The following is a 14,382-nucleotide window of genomic DNA, read 5'->3' on the forward strand; positions in this document are numbered from 1 at the left end:
AAATGGTCCTACTCATCACCAGCCTGTGGGGCTTCTGAAGTAGTTTGTTTTCTCAGCTGAATCCTCCTAGTGACTTACTGTGGAGGGTGGAAGGACAGGGTGTGTCCTGGTTTCTTGTGGACAAATCCCATGTTTGCAAAAGATCTGTTGCGAGTAGAAAATATTGTCTCCTCCACTCCTCTGACTAATTTTCAACTGTTCTGTATTAGCATTTCTGGTCCTTGTGCCTGCCTTCTGTGAGACTCATGAACATAAGAGAAGCCATGTTGGATCAGGCCAATGGCCTGTCCACTCCAACACTGTGTCACACAGTGGCCAAAAACCCAGGTGCCATCAGGAGGTCCATCAGTGGGGCCAGGACACTAGAAGTCCTCCCACTGTTGCCCCTCCCAAGCACCAAGAATACAGAACATTACTTGCTCCAGAAAGAAACAATACGCTGTGGATAATGAGACTCATGGCTCAGGTCTCAAACTAATACCAGTCAGAAGAGTGCAAGTGACCTGAGTAAGGAGGGGGGGTTGTATGTGTGTGTGAGAGAACACACACATGCACAGTGACAGGTTCTTACCTGCACAGCACATCAGGGCAGATCTGACAGAGCAGGTTGGTTACAAGATGCTGGATCTCTGTTCTTCCCATGTTGCATTCTAGAAAGCTAGGTGCCTCTCCCCACCTCCCCCAGCTGTCTTTGCATCCTTTTGTAGCGTGTTCCTCTCAATGCATGAATGAGGAAAACCTGGCTGTGATTTGTGTTTTAGGGGAAATATGCCCTCTGACTGCCTTTCTAGGTAGAAATAATCTTCCTGTATTGAATAATAAAGTGGGTGGCCTGTTCCAGTCACGAAAGCAACCCACAGAGGAGAGACGTGTTTGTGCATACTTGGGGAGACTCTGCAGACATCCAGAAAAATATGACTTTTTAATAATTTAATTGAATGGGAGAGGGGGATCGAGACTGTCTTATGAGGACTGAGCATGGTTCTGGAGGCAGAGAATGTTGAGAACAGTTGAATTGGTGAAAGGGAAAAATAACACGGAGGGGGGAAGGGATGGGGATAATGACCTGCTCAAGCCCATGAGGGCCCCCAGAATTCCAGAGAGGGAGATACGGATACAGACATTTGGACAAAAAATGCTTAGCCTCCTCTCCCTTTGCAGTTCCTCATAGGCTTCCAGCTTTGTTCATTCTAATAGCAAATGTCATAATAATGTGCCAATCATGGTGGCAGCGAAAGGGGCCCAGCTCACTCACAGACAAGGTTTCTGTGTGCTTTGGAGACTCCTTTACTATGCAGAAAAATATGAGCCTGTAGTTTGTTGTTGAAAAAGACCCCCCCCCCCCAAAAAAAAAAATAATCCAAAAAACAGCCTGATGAGGACTGAACAGGTTGATTGACATTGGAGAGCTAACAGGAGCTGTGCTTTAATTAAAGACCAAAACAGACAGAGATGGGGAAATTAACCTTTTCAAGCCTTTAGCAGCTAATGGAGTCTTGGAGAATATTTTTTTTGAGAGTGGGGGGAGTTTGAACCAATACACACCTACAATTCCTTGCATTCCTTCAGCTTCCGTGAGCCCGTTTGAACTCCTACTATGCAATAGAATCTGTGACTCAAGACACATTCTGTTGTTCTAGCACATGTCGAGGAGGTAGATCCAATCTTTAGGTCTCTCCTTCCTTTCTCCCCCCCCCCCCAGGGTCATATTGTGTGTGTGTGTATGTGTGTGGCAGTCTCCTGCATTGTCAGTTCTTCTTGACTTCTGACTGGATTTGCTCTGTATTTTTACTCCCGTGTTTGTGTTTTTCAGTGGATGGGATTGACCCCAACTTCAAAATGGAGCATCAAAATAAGAGAACTCCTCTTCATGCAGCAGCAGAGTCTGGTCACGTGGACATTTGCCACATGCTGATTCAGGTTTATCTCAGTTGTTGTTGTTCAGGATAAGGGGGAGGGATGCCACCTGCCTCTTAAGAGCCTCTGCTTTGTCCAGCCCACCAGAAATCATTGTTGTTGTTTTCTTTCATCAAAAGTATTCATGGTAAGATCATAGTCGCTAAAGAGTTGGGATCCGAAAGGTACTGAGTTCAATGCTTAACCTTTGTGATACCTCATCCGGTTGACCAGAGTATCAGAACAAAAACAACCCAAAATAAAGCAAAAGGCTACTTAAAGGTTTGGGTAGATAAGTTTTTACCTGTTACCTAAAACTCAAAAAGAGTAGGCAGATGAATCCAGGGAGGGAATTCCAGAGAAACCTCTGTCTTGGGTAACCACTCGCCTTACTTCTGAAAGTTAGGGCTCACGGAAGCAGGGTCAGCTATCAGGGAGGTTTATATGGGAGGAGACAAGCCTTTAAATAATACTACGATCCCAGACCATTTAGGAATTAAAGATAAGAAAGAACACTTTGAATTGCGCTGGAAATGAGTTGCCAGTCAATAACGTCATTTCAGTACTGGCAAGAATGACATTGCTGTGAAATCCTCTGTTGAGCTTCCCTATTAATGTGCAGATCCCCATGGCCCCTACGCTTGTGAGAATAGGTTGCTGCCAATTCCTTCATTGCTCAGGATGAATTAGCAAGTACACAAGTCATAAAGCCCATCAGGATGTGTCTCTATCGTAAACAGACAGTGACAGTTGTCGTTCTGCTTTGCGTGCATCTTGTCACAGGCTGGCGCTAACATAGACAACTGCTCTGAGGACCAGAGAACCCCACTTATGGAAGCATCAGAGAACAATCATCTAGAGGCTGTGAAATACCTCATCAAGGCTGGAGCACTTGTAGACCCCAAGGTACGGGTGGCTTCTTGATTTCACGTCTTTGATTTTCTCTGTTTCCAGTAGGCTGCCAGTTGATGGCTTACAAAATTCCCAGGGAAGTGTAATCATGAAAGAGCAGCTGAAGGTGTTTTTGTTTTCTTTGCTTTTTGGCAGTACTTTTCTTTTGAAAATCAGAAGCTGCTTGGGTACTTGGTACCCATCCTAGATCAGGCAGTGTGCTGGTTTCTCTCCCTTCACTTAGCAGATGTATATGTGAAGTTACCCTTGGGAGAGTCAGCTCAGGGGTCCATTGAGCTCAGTTCTAACTGTGACAGCAGCTCTTCACAGACTCAGGCAGAGAACGATCTTCTGCAACAACTCCTACCTGAGATTCTTTAATTAGAGATGGCAAGGGTTGAACCTGGGACCTTCTGTGTGCAAAGAAAGTGCTCTTCTACAAAACCTTCTTCATGCAGTTATGAACATATGAACCTGTCATTTATCTAGCACAGGTTTCCAGTGTTTTTGAGGTGTTTATTTATATTTTATTTGATTTTTAGCCCACCCTTCCCATAGAACAGACTTAAGGTGGGTTACATCATAATAACAATCAACAATAAAAAACCAATTTAAAATATATAAAATCTAAAATTACAGGGTAACAATAGATACTAAAATGGCAAATTCTGCCTCACAGATGTGGCCTTTTGTCCAGGTCCAGCAGGTCTTATAGCACTGGGATGGAATGAAGGGGGGAGGCCGGTAACGAATGACGTCCACTGCCTCAGCTGAAAGCCTGGCAAAAGAGCTCTGTTTTACAGGCCCTGCAGAATTGAAACTGATCCCGCAGGGGCCGGATCTCCAGGATGAGCTCATTCCCCCAGGTAGGGGCCAGGGCCAAAAAGGCCCTGACCCTCGTCGAGGCCAGATGGACATCTCTGGGGCTAGGTATCACCAGAAGTTGTTGGGTTGCTGATCGTAAAGACCTACGGGGCTCATACAGAGAAAGGCGGTCCTGTAGGTAAGGTGTTTTTGACCAGGTCTTTTAAGGTGACTTGTATGAAAGCAAACCATTGGTATGGCTAGCACAGTTACTCTTTAGGATCTCAGGCAGAGAAAGGCCTTTTCCTGCATTCGGCCCCAGAGATGGCACAGATGGAGCTTGAGATATTCTGCATGCAACATATGTGCTGTTCTACTGAGCCATGGCCCTTCCCTGAAACAAGTAGGAACGGAAGTGTGGTAATGCAATCATGTGGCTTGGCACGGGGTGGTGGTGGGGATTCTGCCTCCATACAGGATGCACATGCAGATGACACACAGATCCTGTCCTGACTCGTGTGCATTAGTGCACTTAAAACATCCTGAGACTGGGTTCCACACTAATGGCAGAGGCCTTTCTCTTTCAAAAGCAGGTGCCAGATTGCAACGTCAAAGTTTAAACTGTGTCAGAGAATACTTTTCAGCATGGCACCAGCCAGCTGATAAATCAGAAGGAGAGTGATGGATGTTTGATGTTCAACTCCCCCCAAACCTGCCCCCCCCCCAAAAAAAAATAAAATCAGGAGCGCGGAGGTGATTTTCCAGCTAACTAGGACAGGTTCAGAAGCAGAGATTGGGTGACAGGGGCTCTCACAGGAAGTACATTGATTGCTTATTAGCAGGATAAATCAGAAGGCGTGCAAAGTGCAAGGCATTTCATTTGCTTCGTTTGCCTTGCAGAGCAGCACAGCGACAAGTGAATAGCTATCTACTGGGAAGCTGGGCTGTGCCTGAAAAGCTACCCTGCCAGCAGCCACTAGCATCCAAAGACAAATTTGCCAGAAGATCTTGGCTGGATCCCAAGAGTCTATATGGGTGGAGGTAGCCCCCTTTGGGAAGCAAATGGGTCTCAGCATAGTGCTGAAATGGCACACTTGAGAATACTGAGGGCCATCATCACCCAGAACAGTTGGTTGCCTTTGTGGGCGGGGGGGGGGGGGGGGGAGGAAAGGTCAGGGCTTTTTGTTTGTTTGATTGTTTGTTTTTGTTTTGTTAACAGAAGCTAAGGCCAAATATTCAGGCTATCAGATTATTATTGCTGCATAATAAAAACCTGAAATGTAGGCTGATTTATTCATGGCAATTACTTTTTCTGTAGAACATAAATCATTGTGGAAGGGTAGCAGCATGCTGGTCATAAAAGCTGAAAAAGGTGGAGTGTGTGGTCTTTATTGGCTGCAAACCTAAGGTTAAAGCCAAGGGGGGGAGATAGTGGGAGTCGGGAAACACCCGGCTTCCCATGAGAGTAGCAGGGCAGATGCAGCCAGTAGAAGTGAACCCCTGCCAGGAGAAGGGAGGATTTGCACGGAAGTCTGACAGGGCTGAGGTTGCCCTTCCAGTCTTTCACACAATGTCTGATTTTTGCAAAAAGGTGATACGTTGTTTTTCCAGCCAGTAAAGCCACCTTCTGGCCTTCTATCATATGCTTTACTTTGGGTCTGCACAAGTTCAGCCACCCAAATTGAACTTAGCCTTGTATTTCATTTACATATTCATTGAAATCGTTTAAATTTTTCCCTTTCATCATAAGTATGAGCCCTCGAGTGGGGAAGAGGTGACAGTGAATCAAAACAGTCTTGGGATGGAAATGAAAACCAAGCCATCAGCTAGCAAGCAGTCCCTCATCCACCTCTTAAAAATGACAATGAAAACAGTCATCAGTTAAAATCAGCTTCAGTTAAAGTCAACATCATTAAAAAGCAGTAAAACCCCCACAGTCTAACCATTAAGCAGTAGCAGAACCAGCAAAGACCCTCATGAAAAGTACTGTCATTCGCCAGTGTGAAAGCATGCCAGTGAGGATGGAGTGAGGGGATGGAGTTCCAAGGAAGGGGACTTCCTTTGAGAGGAAGAGTTCCAAAGAAGTCCCATGACTGCCCATCCGCGTCAGTCCACTTCCTGTTTCTCCAAGGACTGCGAAAACAAGCCTGTCAAACACATAGCAGACCACAGTTCACAGGTTATGGATTGCGATTGTCTCAACGGATTGTGTTTATAGGTGAAGTCTGTGGTGTGGCTGTCTTCCAGCACTGCAGACATTTACAATGTAAGCTTAACAAGCACAACCAATCTGTGTATGTGTGTGCTTTGTCCAGGATGCAGAAGGCTCTACATGTCTGCATCTGGCAGCCAAGAAGGGGCATTATGACGTGGTTCAGTATCTCCTATCCAATGGGCAGATGGATGTCAACTGCCAGGTAAGCCATTTGGATTCTTAGACTGAAGACATAAGCCCGTTTGGGTTTTATTTCTAGAGAGTGATGAATAGCACACAGAGATACATGCTCCTTATCCACAACGTATGTTCATACAAGATGGTGGTGAAGTGGGAGGACCTGATATGTTGCGGTGGTTAGAGTGCTGGGGCTGGATTGAGGAGACTGGGGGATCAGATTTCCACTTCAGAGAGGTTGCAATCTGTTGAACAAACACAACTCACAGCAATGTGCCCTCTAAGCCTCAGATCCGGCAGAGTCTTGTGAGCAAAAATTCTGCTTTGTGAGCTACTGGTATTAAAGTTGTGAGCTACTGAATAAATTACTGTACTCTGGGGTCATCCTTCCTGAGCTAAGACAAAAATGTGTGAGCTGGAGGCTAAAAATCTGTGAGCTAGCTCACGCTAACTCAGCTTAAAGGGAACACTGCTCACAGGGTGATTATGAAGACAAAAGGAAGATAAACATTTAGGAGCACCTTGGAGCAAGCATAGCATGAAAATTCAGTGAACAGACTCCAGTTGGGGAAAAGTTGAGTAGCTAACATCAGCCTTTAAAAGGGGCATCCAGAGGGAAGGAAATTATGGACTGTCGATGTAACTTCTGTCTCTTGTGATTGCTGGAAAGCGTTATTTAAAGCCAGATTATTATACATACATACTAAGCATGGCAGACCTTTGGTCTGATCCAGCAGGGCTCTGTCTTATGTTCCCAGGATGATGGAGGCTGGACGCCAATGATCTGGGCAACGGAGTACAAACACGTTGAGCTGGTGAAGCTGCTGCTTGCCAAAGGATCAGATATCAACATCCGTGATAACGTAAGCTGTTGATTCATTCTGCTGTACTACATTTTGGGCTGAGTTGCTGCTCATGAACCCTTGTGTCAGAAAGATAGTGGAGCTCTCATGATTTCCATGCGGGCTCAAGTAATTTCCGGCATCCTAGAGAATCCCAGGTAGCAGGTGTTGGGAAAGACCTTTCTCTGCCTCAGACCTCTAGAGACGCTCTGTAATTTAGAAGAGACAGTAGTGAGCTGGGTGGACCAGAAGTCAGATTGAGGAAAAGGTTGGTGTATAGAAGACCTGAATTGTCAGTTTAATGCCTGATCACCAGTTAAAGCAGGGGTGTTGAACTCATTTGTTATGAGGGCCGGATCTGACATAAATGACACCTTGAGGGGCCGGGCCATGTCGTGCCAGGCCATGTGTGTACCTGTTTAAGATTAGGTAGCAGAGATATAAATCTTCTAAAGAACACAAACACATATTTGTTTAAAAACTAAATCATGCTTAAAACATCAGCACTCATTGGTCTTAAAGGTGCTTTCTTTGTATTTCTCCCACGGGATCCAGGGAACTGGGCAAAGGAAGCTCTGGCTCTTTACTTCCTTCCCCAGGGACTGGGGTGGGGGAGCCTCAGTCAATAGAAGGAAGAGAAGCTTGGCTCAGGAGCTCTGCTATGTGATTGAGAGCCTCACAAGGCATGCTGTTCCTCTCCCCTTCTTCCCCAAGGGAGGAGCATCAGCCAATGGAGAAAATAGAGATTTTGCTCTGTAGCTCCTGTGCAATTGAGCAGGCCTGGCAAAGCAAGCTGTTATGCAGAAGGAAGCAAGAGAGAGGGAAAAAGAAGCAGATGACAGCCAGTTGCTCGAGGGCCTGATAGGAGCCCTCTGGGGGCCTGATTCGGCCCCCGAACGGCATGTTTGACACCCCTGAGTTAAAGGTTCTTAAGTAGCTGGGCCAGGAGAGGTGACTACTTGGAAAGGTGCTATCAATGAATAAGCAGTTGAGTGTAAGGCATCATAATAATAAATAAAAGAGTGTGTGAGTGAGAGTGAGAGATTCCACATTGCAGTTTTGCATACGAAATCCAAACATGGGATGCAATTCCCTCTACTGCTAGTCAGTAACCTGGCTGCTGGTGAAGTAGATTGTGGTGCAAATGCATATCTGGGTCTACTCAGTCTACTGAGAGCAGCATGTAAGAATGAAGGCCATCTCCCCCTCCCCTACCAGCTCCAGCTACGTTAAGTAAAACTGCACAGATGCCTTTGCTTTCTTGAGAAATTATTTTGGCACTTACAGGGTCTCGTCTCGGACACTGGAGTCAAAGGCAGCATGGGACTGCTTGTGAATTCATCTGTGGTCACAACACAGCAATGCAGAATGAGTCCCTTCTGGCAGGCTGTGTTGGGCTTCAGATGGAGAAGCACAACCTCAAGGAAAAGGCCTGCGTGGTCCAGGGCTTCCATTTCACAGCTTTGGCTCTGTTCAGAAAGCACGTTTCTCCTAACTGCAGAACTAAGGTTTCCAGAAATGTTGAGCTTATTTTACTTTTTTAAAAAATAAAACGCATCATTTGTAACTTAGCATGTAAAATTGTACTTTCTGGTGTATTTATGAAATTTAAAAGTATATATGCCTTAGTTTTCTACAAACAAACTTTCAAATACCTACTCAAGAGAAAGATTGAGCAGTGAAGTATCACTCAGTGCTGTTTTAGCACATATAAACCTAAGTTTTGGTTCTGTGTATAGTAGGAAAAATTAAATATGAGAATACTGAAAACGAATTTTGTACTGAAGAAAAGAATGCGTATTGTTTGGGCAGAAGCCATTTTGTTCAGTCACAGCAGGGCTAGCAGCAGACTTGGCTACCCAGTTAAACTTTATAATGCTGAACTATCCATTAGAGTAAGATTATAGCATAATAACTGTGAATTAGTAAAACCTTGTTTTAAAAAGTGTTCTTTCCAAAATACAATGTTTCGTTGTGGCTTTTTTCTTAGTGTAACCCCGCCCCCTCCCTCCACACACACATGCAATTTCAAAAAATTTCATTCCAAAAAAAGTCCTTGGGGGAGAGGTGTGTGGAAGAAAACTGTTTTTTTTTTCCACCAAATCTTTCTGGGCTTTCACATCTCCAGTCCTAACATCCTGACATCCTGTAGGTTTTGCAGTGTGCCTCAGTCCGTACAGCATAGATCTTTCTTTCTAGCAGGAGTATAAAGATCCAACTATATGATACCTTGTCCTTGTGACACCTCCTGATGTTCCATTCCCTCATTCCATTCTGTTCTTGGAGCTCTGTGCTCAGAATTTAATTCCCAGGTTTGGTGGGGGGGGGGCACGGACTGATTCAGACCATGGCACATGGAGAGAGGGGTCTTAAATTCCCCTCCCCCTGTGCCATTTACTTGACCTGAAATAGCCTGAGATGCTGTTTGCCCCAGTGGGGAAACTCCCATGTGATTGGCTACACAAATGTTTTCCCAGTGCAGCAAGTAGTGGCTCCATGGGGCTGATTCAACTTTGGGAAACGTGTGGCTTGGTGTCCGTGTATACACCTATGCACACTTAAGCTCCCTCTTCTGATGATACCAAACCTGGGAATCAAGTTCTGAGCACGAAACTCTCAGACTGGGTTTGTTTTGACAGGCTCTGGGGCAGACGTTGGGGGAGGGGTGGGGGAGACAGCAAGTTGTTAGGCTTTCAAGGTTCAGATACTTTTGGGCGTGGAGGGAGATGCAGCAGCATTCACCAGTGGCTGATGGCAGCCTCTGTTTTGGGGGCTTTGCTACTCCCTTTCCCCACTTCCCAGTTCACCCACTGTGAATTCAGCCCTCTGGGACAGGACCTCCAGTGGCTTCCCACTAGCCTATGCCAGACAGCCTCTTGCCTGTGGCATCTCTCTGTGGATTGATCCTGATCATTCTGTAGCTTGCAGACAAATGACTCATCTGTCCTTATAAGGTGAGGTGGACAGTCTTCCCTTGTTCAGCGAGCCTGGAGGCGGCTGTTGCCGGGAGCTTCCCTGCCTGCTTGCCTGTCTCGAAATGAGGCTGAGAAATCTAGTGAGGGGAGAAGGCAGCCCACGCCTTAGAAGCAGCAGGCACAGAGAGCAGGAGGGACAGGGAAGTCCCCAAGCAGCAGGTTTTAAGCACAATGAATGCAAACGCTCTCTCTCTCTCTCCTTTCCAGGAGGAGAACATTTGTTTACACTGGGCTGCTTTTTCGGGATGCGTGGACATAGCAGAGATCTTGCTAGCTGCAAAATGTGACTTGCACGCGGTGAACATTCATGGAGATTCCCCCTTGCACATTGCAGCCCGAGAGAACCGCTACGAGTGTGTAGTGTAAGTACTGGCGCCAGCAGTTCATTTGCTTTCATCTTTGTCATTTGTAACTTTCATGCTCTTTTCTCTGAAGAGCTCAAGGTAGAATACATGGTTTCCCCCTCGCCACCACCCGTATAATCCCCTCAACAGCCATGGAGTAAGTAGAGCTTACGAGACTTCAGCTCGCCCTTCTGTCTCTGTCCCGGTTGAGACAAAAGACTAGACAGTGTGAAGGAGACTGGAAAGACACCTTTGGCTTCCTTGCACAGTTCCTTCCCATGCCCATGTTGTGTACTGTGAACCACTGATTCTCATCAAGGTTTGTTCAAAGAGCCTGGAAGAAACTGTGTGCACTGTGCCTGCATGCGCCCATGTGCTACTTCCTGGTTTTTGGCATGTCCCAAACAAACCATGGTTTGCAATTGTGATTCAGTTTCATAAGAAAGTGGGTTTGCAAGACAAGTGCAACACTGGCTTGCAGAACGAGTACAGACAACCTTTGCAAAAACCAGGAAGTAGCGCATGCAGGCACAGTGCACACAGTTTCTTCCATGCTCATTGAACAAACCTTGATGAGAATGCCTGCTCGCTCTGAGGGGAAGGGCATCTTAGCATTGGGTGATGGCTCCCATGTTTAGGTGCCCTCCTTACCTCCAAATAGAAGGCACTTTCTTGTTCCCATTGAATTGTGGTTTGGCATGGCATCTTACCCAAGCCAGTAGGCTGGCTGTCACCCATTCCCTTTGTGGATGAATGGAAATTGGCACCCCCCACGCCTCATTCTAATCCAGCATTCTGTCCACTAAGCCATGTTGACTCTTGCCAAGAAGATTTCAGGCTGCTTTGAGAGACATCTTTCCTGTTTGTTTGCAGTCTTACTGCATGCCCACTTTTCACCCCAAGGGAGTCTAGAATATGGTTCTCGCATTCCCTATTTTATCTTTCCAACAACACTGTGAGATAGGCTAGGTTGAGAGGGAACGCTGACTGGCCCAAAGTCACCCCAGTGAGCTTTGAGGCTAAGTGCAGCCAGGTCACCTTTGATCCAAAACTACCTCGTACACCACACTTTTTGTTCTCTTTTGCTGCTCTTCTGGCAGCGGAAGGCAGTGAAAAATGAACACCACGTGATTGCATCTAAGAGCCCTTCCAGGCTACACTGTGTTGCTCTCACGCATGGACTCCAGTTCCAGACATGGATGCAGGTAGAGCTCCCTCATATAGCACTGTCTCTGGATGAATACCTCTCCCTTTGAGCGAGTTCTGCTTGTCTGGAACTATCAGATCTTGTTAGGGACATCCAGGTAAGAAACATGGTAAAGAGTTAGCTGGGAGCAAGGAGAAGATGATGATATTGGATTTATACCCCTCCCTTCACTCTGAATCTCAGAGCGACTTACAATCTCCTTTACCCCCCCCCCCCCCACAATAGAGACCCTGTGAGGTAGGTGGGGCAGAGAGAGATCTCACAGAAGCTGCCCTTTCAAGGACAGCTCTGTGAGAGTTATGGCTGACCCAAGGCCATTCCAGCCACTGCAAGTGGAGGAGTGGAGAATCAAACTCGGTTCTCCCAGATAAGAGTCCGCGCACTTAACCACTACACCAAACTGGCTATTAGTTTCTGCTCCCATGCTGCTTGTCACTGACGCATGCCTCCTCACCCAACCCAGGGTACATCTGGGGTGATTCAAACATGATTAACTCTTGAGAACTCATTACGCTCTCTATCCCTTGTTCAGAGCATTCGTGCTCTGGGTCCCCTCCCTGCCATGAAATTGAGTGGTTGTAGTTTCAGGAAAAATGAAAGGCCTATGCTACTTTACACAGCACAGAATTAGCTTGTGGAACTCACTTGCACAGGATGTAAGGATGGCTTCTAGTTTAAATGAGTTCAGACAAATTCATAGACATGTCAGTCCTTTATATGTATTCTGCTTTTTGTCTGATGTTCCTAGAGCAGCTCACTAATTTTGTAAAATACAACAAAGTCTTCCTATGTGAAGTGATAGTTTTCAATCAAAAAAAGCATAAAGGCTTTGAGAAGAGACAGGGAAAGAAAAGAACAGATTGAAAAAACAGAATTTTAAAAAAATACTGAATCACAAAACCAAGTCTTAAACAAATAACAACCAACTCTTCCATATGTAGAGAGCATTTGATTCTTCTGAATTTGGGGAAGGGAGAAGTAGAAGGGGCCTCTGGGCTGGTCCAGGGGTGGGTGTGTGGTGGTGCTGGCTTCACTGCCTCCCTCCCTCACCTGGCTCTATGCCACAGGGCTCTTGGTCACAGGGCCCTTAGGTGGTCTCCTGTCCTTTATTAACAATAAGTTCCTTCAATCCAAGGTCTTGAGCTGTGCAATAAAATCACAGTTCATATATCAATAACAATTACAGAACACTTGGTAAAGGAAAATTATGCCCCTAGTGAAATTGTGAGAGGTGTCAAGGCCAGCTGAACCTGGCGGAAGCATGTGACTGCACCTTTCAGCCATGATAGCTCCATGTTCAGTTGCAGTACACCACTGCATGCCAGCTGGCTGGGAGCTTCAACAGGGGAAGGAAAGTGATTTATTTCATGTCTTGTTTATGGGGTTCCCAAGGGCATCTGTTTAGCCACCACCAGGGCTTTTTTTGTAGCAGGAACTCCTTTGCATATTAGGCCACACACCCCTGATGTAGCCAATCCTCTTATTCCAGGGCCTACTGTAAGCTCTTGGAGGATTGGCTACATCAGGGGTGTGTGGCCTTATATGCAAAGGAGTTCCTGCTACAAAAAAAAAAAAGCCCTGGCCACCATGGAATACAGGATAGAGGGACCAGGTGGACCTTTGATCTGATCCTGCAGGACTCTTCTGATGTTCTTCATGTACTGTGTTTGAGGTAATGTGGTATAAAAGCTCTGTCTCTGATGCTGGTTCTGTGCTGGCCAGTTAGCACATACAAGCTATCACTCAATCAGTGATGAACATATGCCACCAGCAAGATGGTTAATATAAAACAATGGCAGAATCACATATTCAAATAATTTAAAAAGACACAAAATGTGCACCAGTCCAAAAAGGGGGGGGAAAGTACATAATCTTATCCAGAAAGCCAACTGAAACATCTTTGCCCATGAACTTTTATTTAGTTGCACAAGCCCTGATGTTTCAGTTCTTTAGCAGTGAGTATAAGTTCTGTCTTTGCAAACCTGGCCATTGCTGTAATCCTTATGATAACTGAAGGAAGAACTCTGATGCACATGTGAAAAGTCCCTGTAATGGTGATAGGCAACTATCTCTTTTGGAGGTAGTTCACTAGCATCATTCAGCAACCTATTTTTGAAAGTGAGGATGGAGCATGGACCTTGATGGTGGTTTCTGTGCTTGTCTCCTGACATTCCAGGTTCTGTGGAGCTTTTCCCAGAGTCGAAACTGGCTGGGTTGCATGAACTGCAGTTGCTTTACTTGTGTGTCTTTTTGTCGCACAGCCTCTTTCTGTCCCGCGGCTCAGACGTCACTCTGAAGAACAAGGAGGGCGAGACTCCCCTGCAGTGTTCAAGTCTCAACTCTCAAGTTTGGGTAGCTCTGCAAATGAACAAGACCCTCAAAGAGTCGACTCCTGAAAAACCTGTCCAGATGGAAAAGATACTGAGCAGGTGGGAGCTTGGGAGCTTTGCCCTGAGGCTGCTTTTTTGGCTATCCTCAGGCATCACTGTAAACCGTGATCTATAGGCTTGATCAACCCGCAGTTGATTTTATCAGTGAACCTCAAACTGGGAATTCAGATCAGGGCTTGTAGCTGGACTATTCATGCAGTTTGTACTAATTGCACTTTCTGTTAACATCTGGATTCACAACTGCCCATTGCAGCTCCATGGCTCCAGAGACAACCGCCCCGGGAGGCAGAGAAAGCCCAAGAAATTCACAGACCCAAGATTTGTTGCTTTTCATCTGGTAGCCTTTTAACAACAGCAGCAACCTTTATTGGCATAACAGCATAGATGTGCACGATCAGCAAGGGGGTAAACATATATTACCCCAACATTTGAAACATTCCTCTCCTCTTGGAAGTACAGCACAGATATTTAGCCACAGTCTCAATAATCTCAGGGTTATGAGATGGCAATAGGAAGAAAGTCTTACCAATCTGGTAGTCTGAGTAAAGTTGTACAAACTGGTTTTGTCATGTCTGAATGTAGCCTGTGTCTGACAAGTTGCCACTCCGGATAAGGAAAGTCCCAATGATGGTGAGGTGCCA

At 45.9% G+C, this 14,382-nt stretch overlaps 1 protein-coding gene across 13 annotated transcripts in view; it reads left to right on the forward strand.

Moving 5' to 3' along the window:
- The window catches only part of EHMT1 (euchromatic histone lysine methyltransferase 1), a 149,999-nt gene that overhangs the window by 112,359 nt on the left and 23,258 nt on the right, over positions 1–14,382 (forward strand). For 10 of the 13 annotated variants that reach the window (XM_060251564.1, XM_060251572.1, XM_060251567.1 and 7 more), the window contains 6 exons: positions 1,814–1,920; positions 2,680–2,802; positions 5,907–6,008; positions 6,718–6,846; positions 10,008–10,162; positions 13,613–13,780. In XM_060251564.1, the coding sequence (XP_060107547.1) occupies positions 1,814–1,920; positions 2,680–2,802; positions 5,907–6,008; positions 6,718–6,846; positions 10,008–10,162; positions 13,613–13,780 (784 nt within the window). The remainder of the gene's footprint in view (positions 1–1,813; positions 1,921–2,679; positions 2,803–5,906; positions 6,009–6,717; positions 6,847–10,007; positions 10,163–13,612; positions 13,781–14,382) is intronic. The other 3 variants (XM_060251566.1, XM_060251573.1, XM_060251563.1) reach the window with 2 other exon arrangements.

This window comes from Heteronotia binoei, chromosome 12 (genome assembly GCF_032191835.1).
Source record: "Heteronotia binoei isolate CCM8104 ecotype False Entrance Well chromosome 12, APGP_CSIRO_Hbin_v1, whole genome shotgun sequence".
Lineage (NCBI taxonomy): Eukaryota > Metazoa > Chordata > Lepidosauria > Squamata > Gekkonidae > Heteronotia > Heteronotia binoei.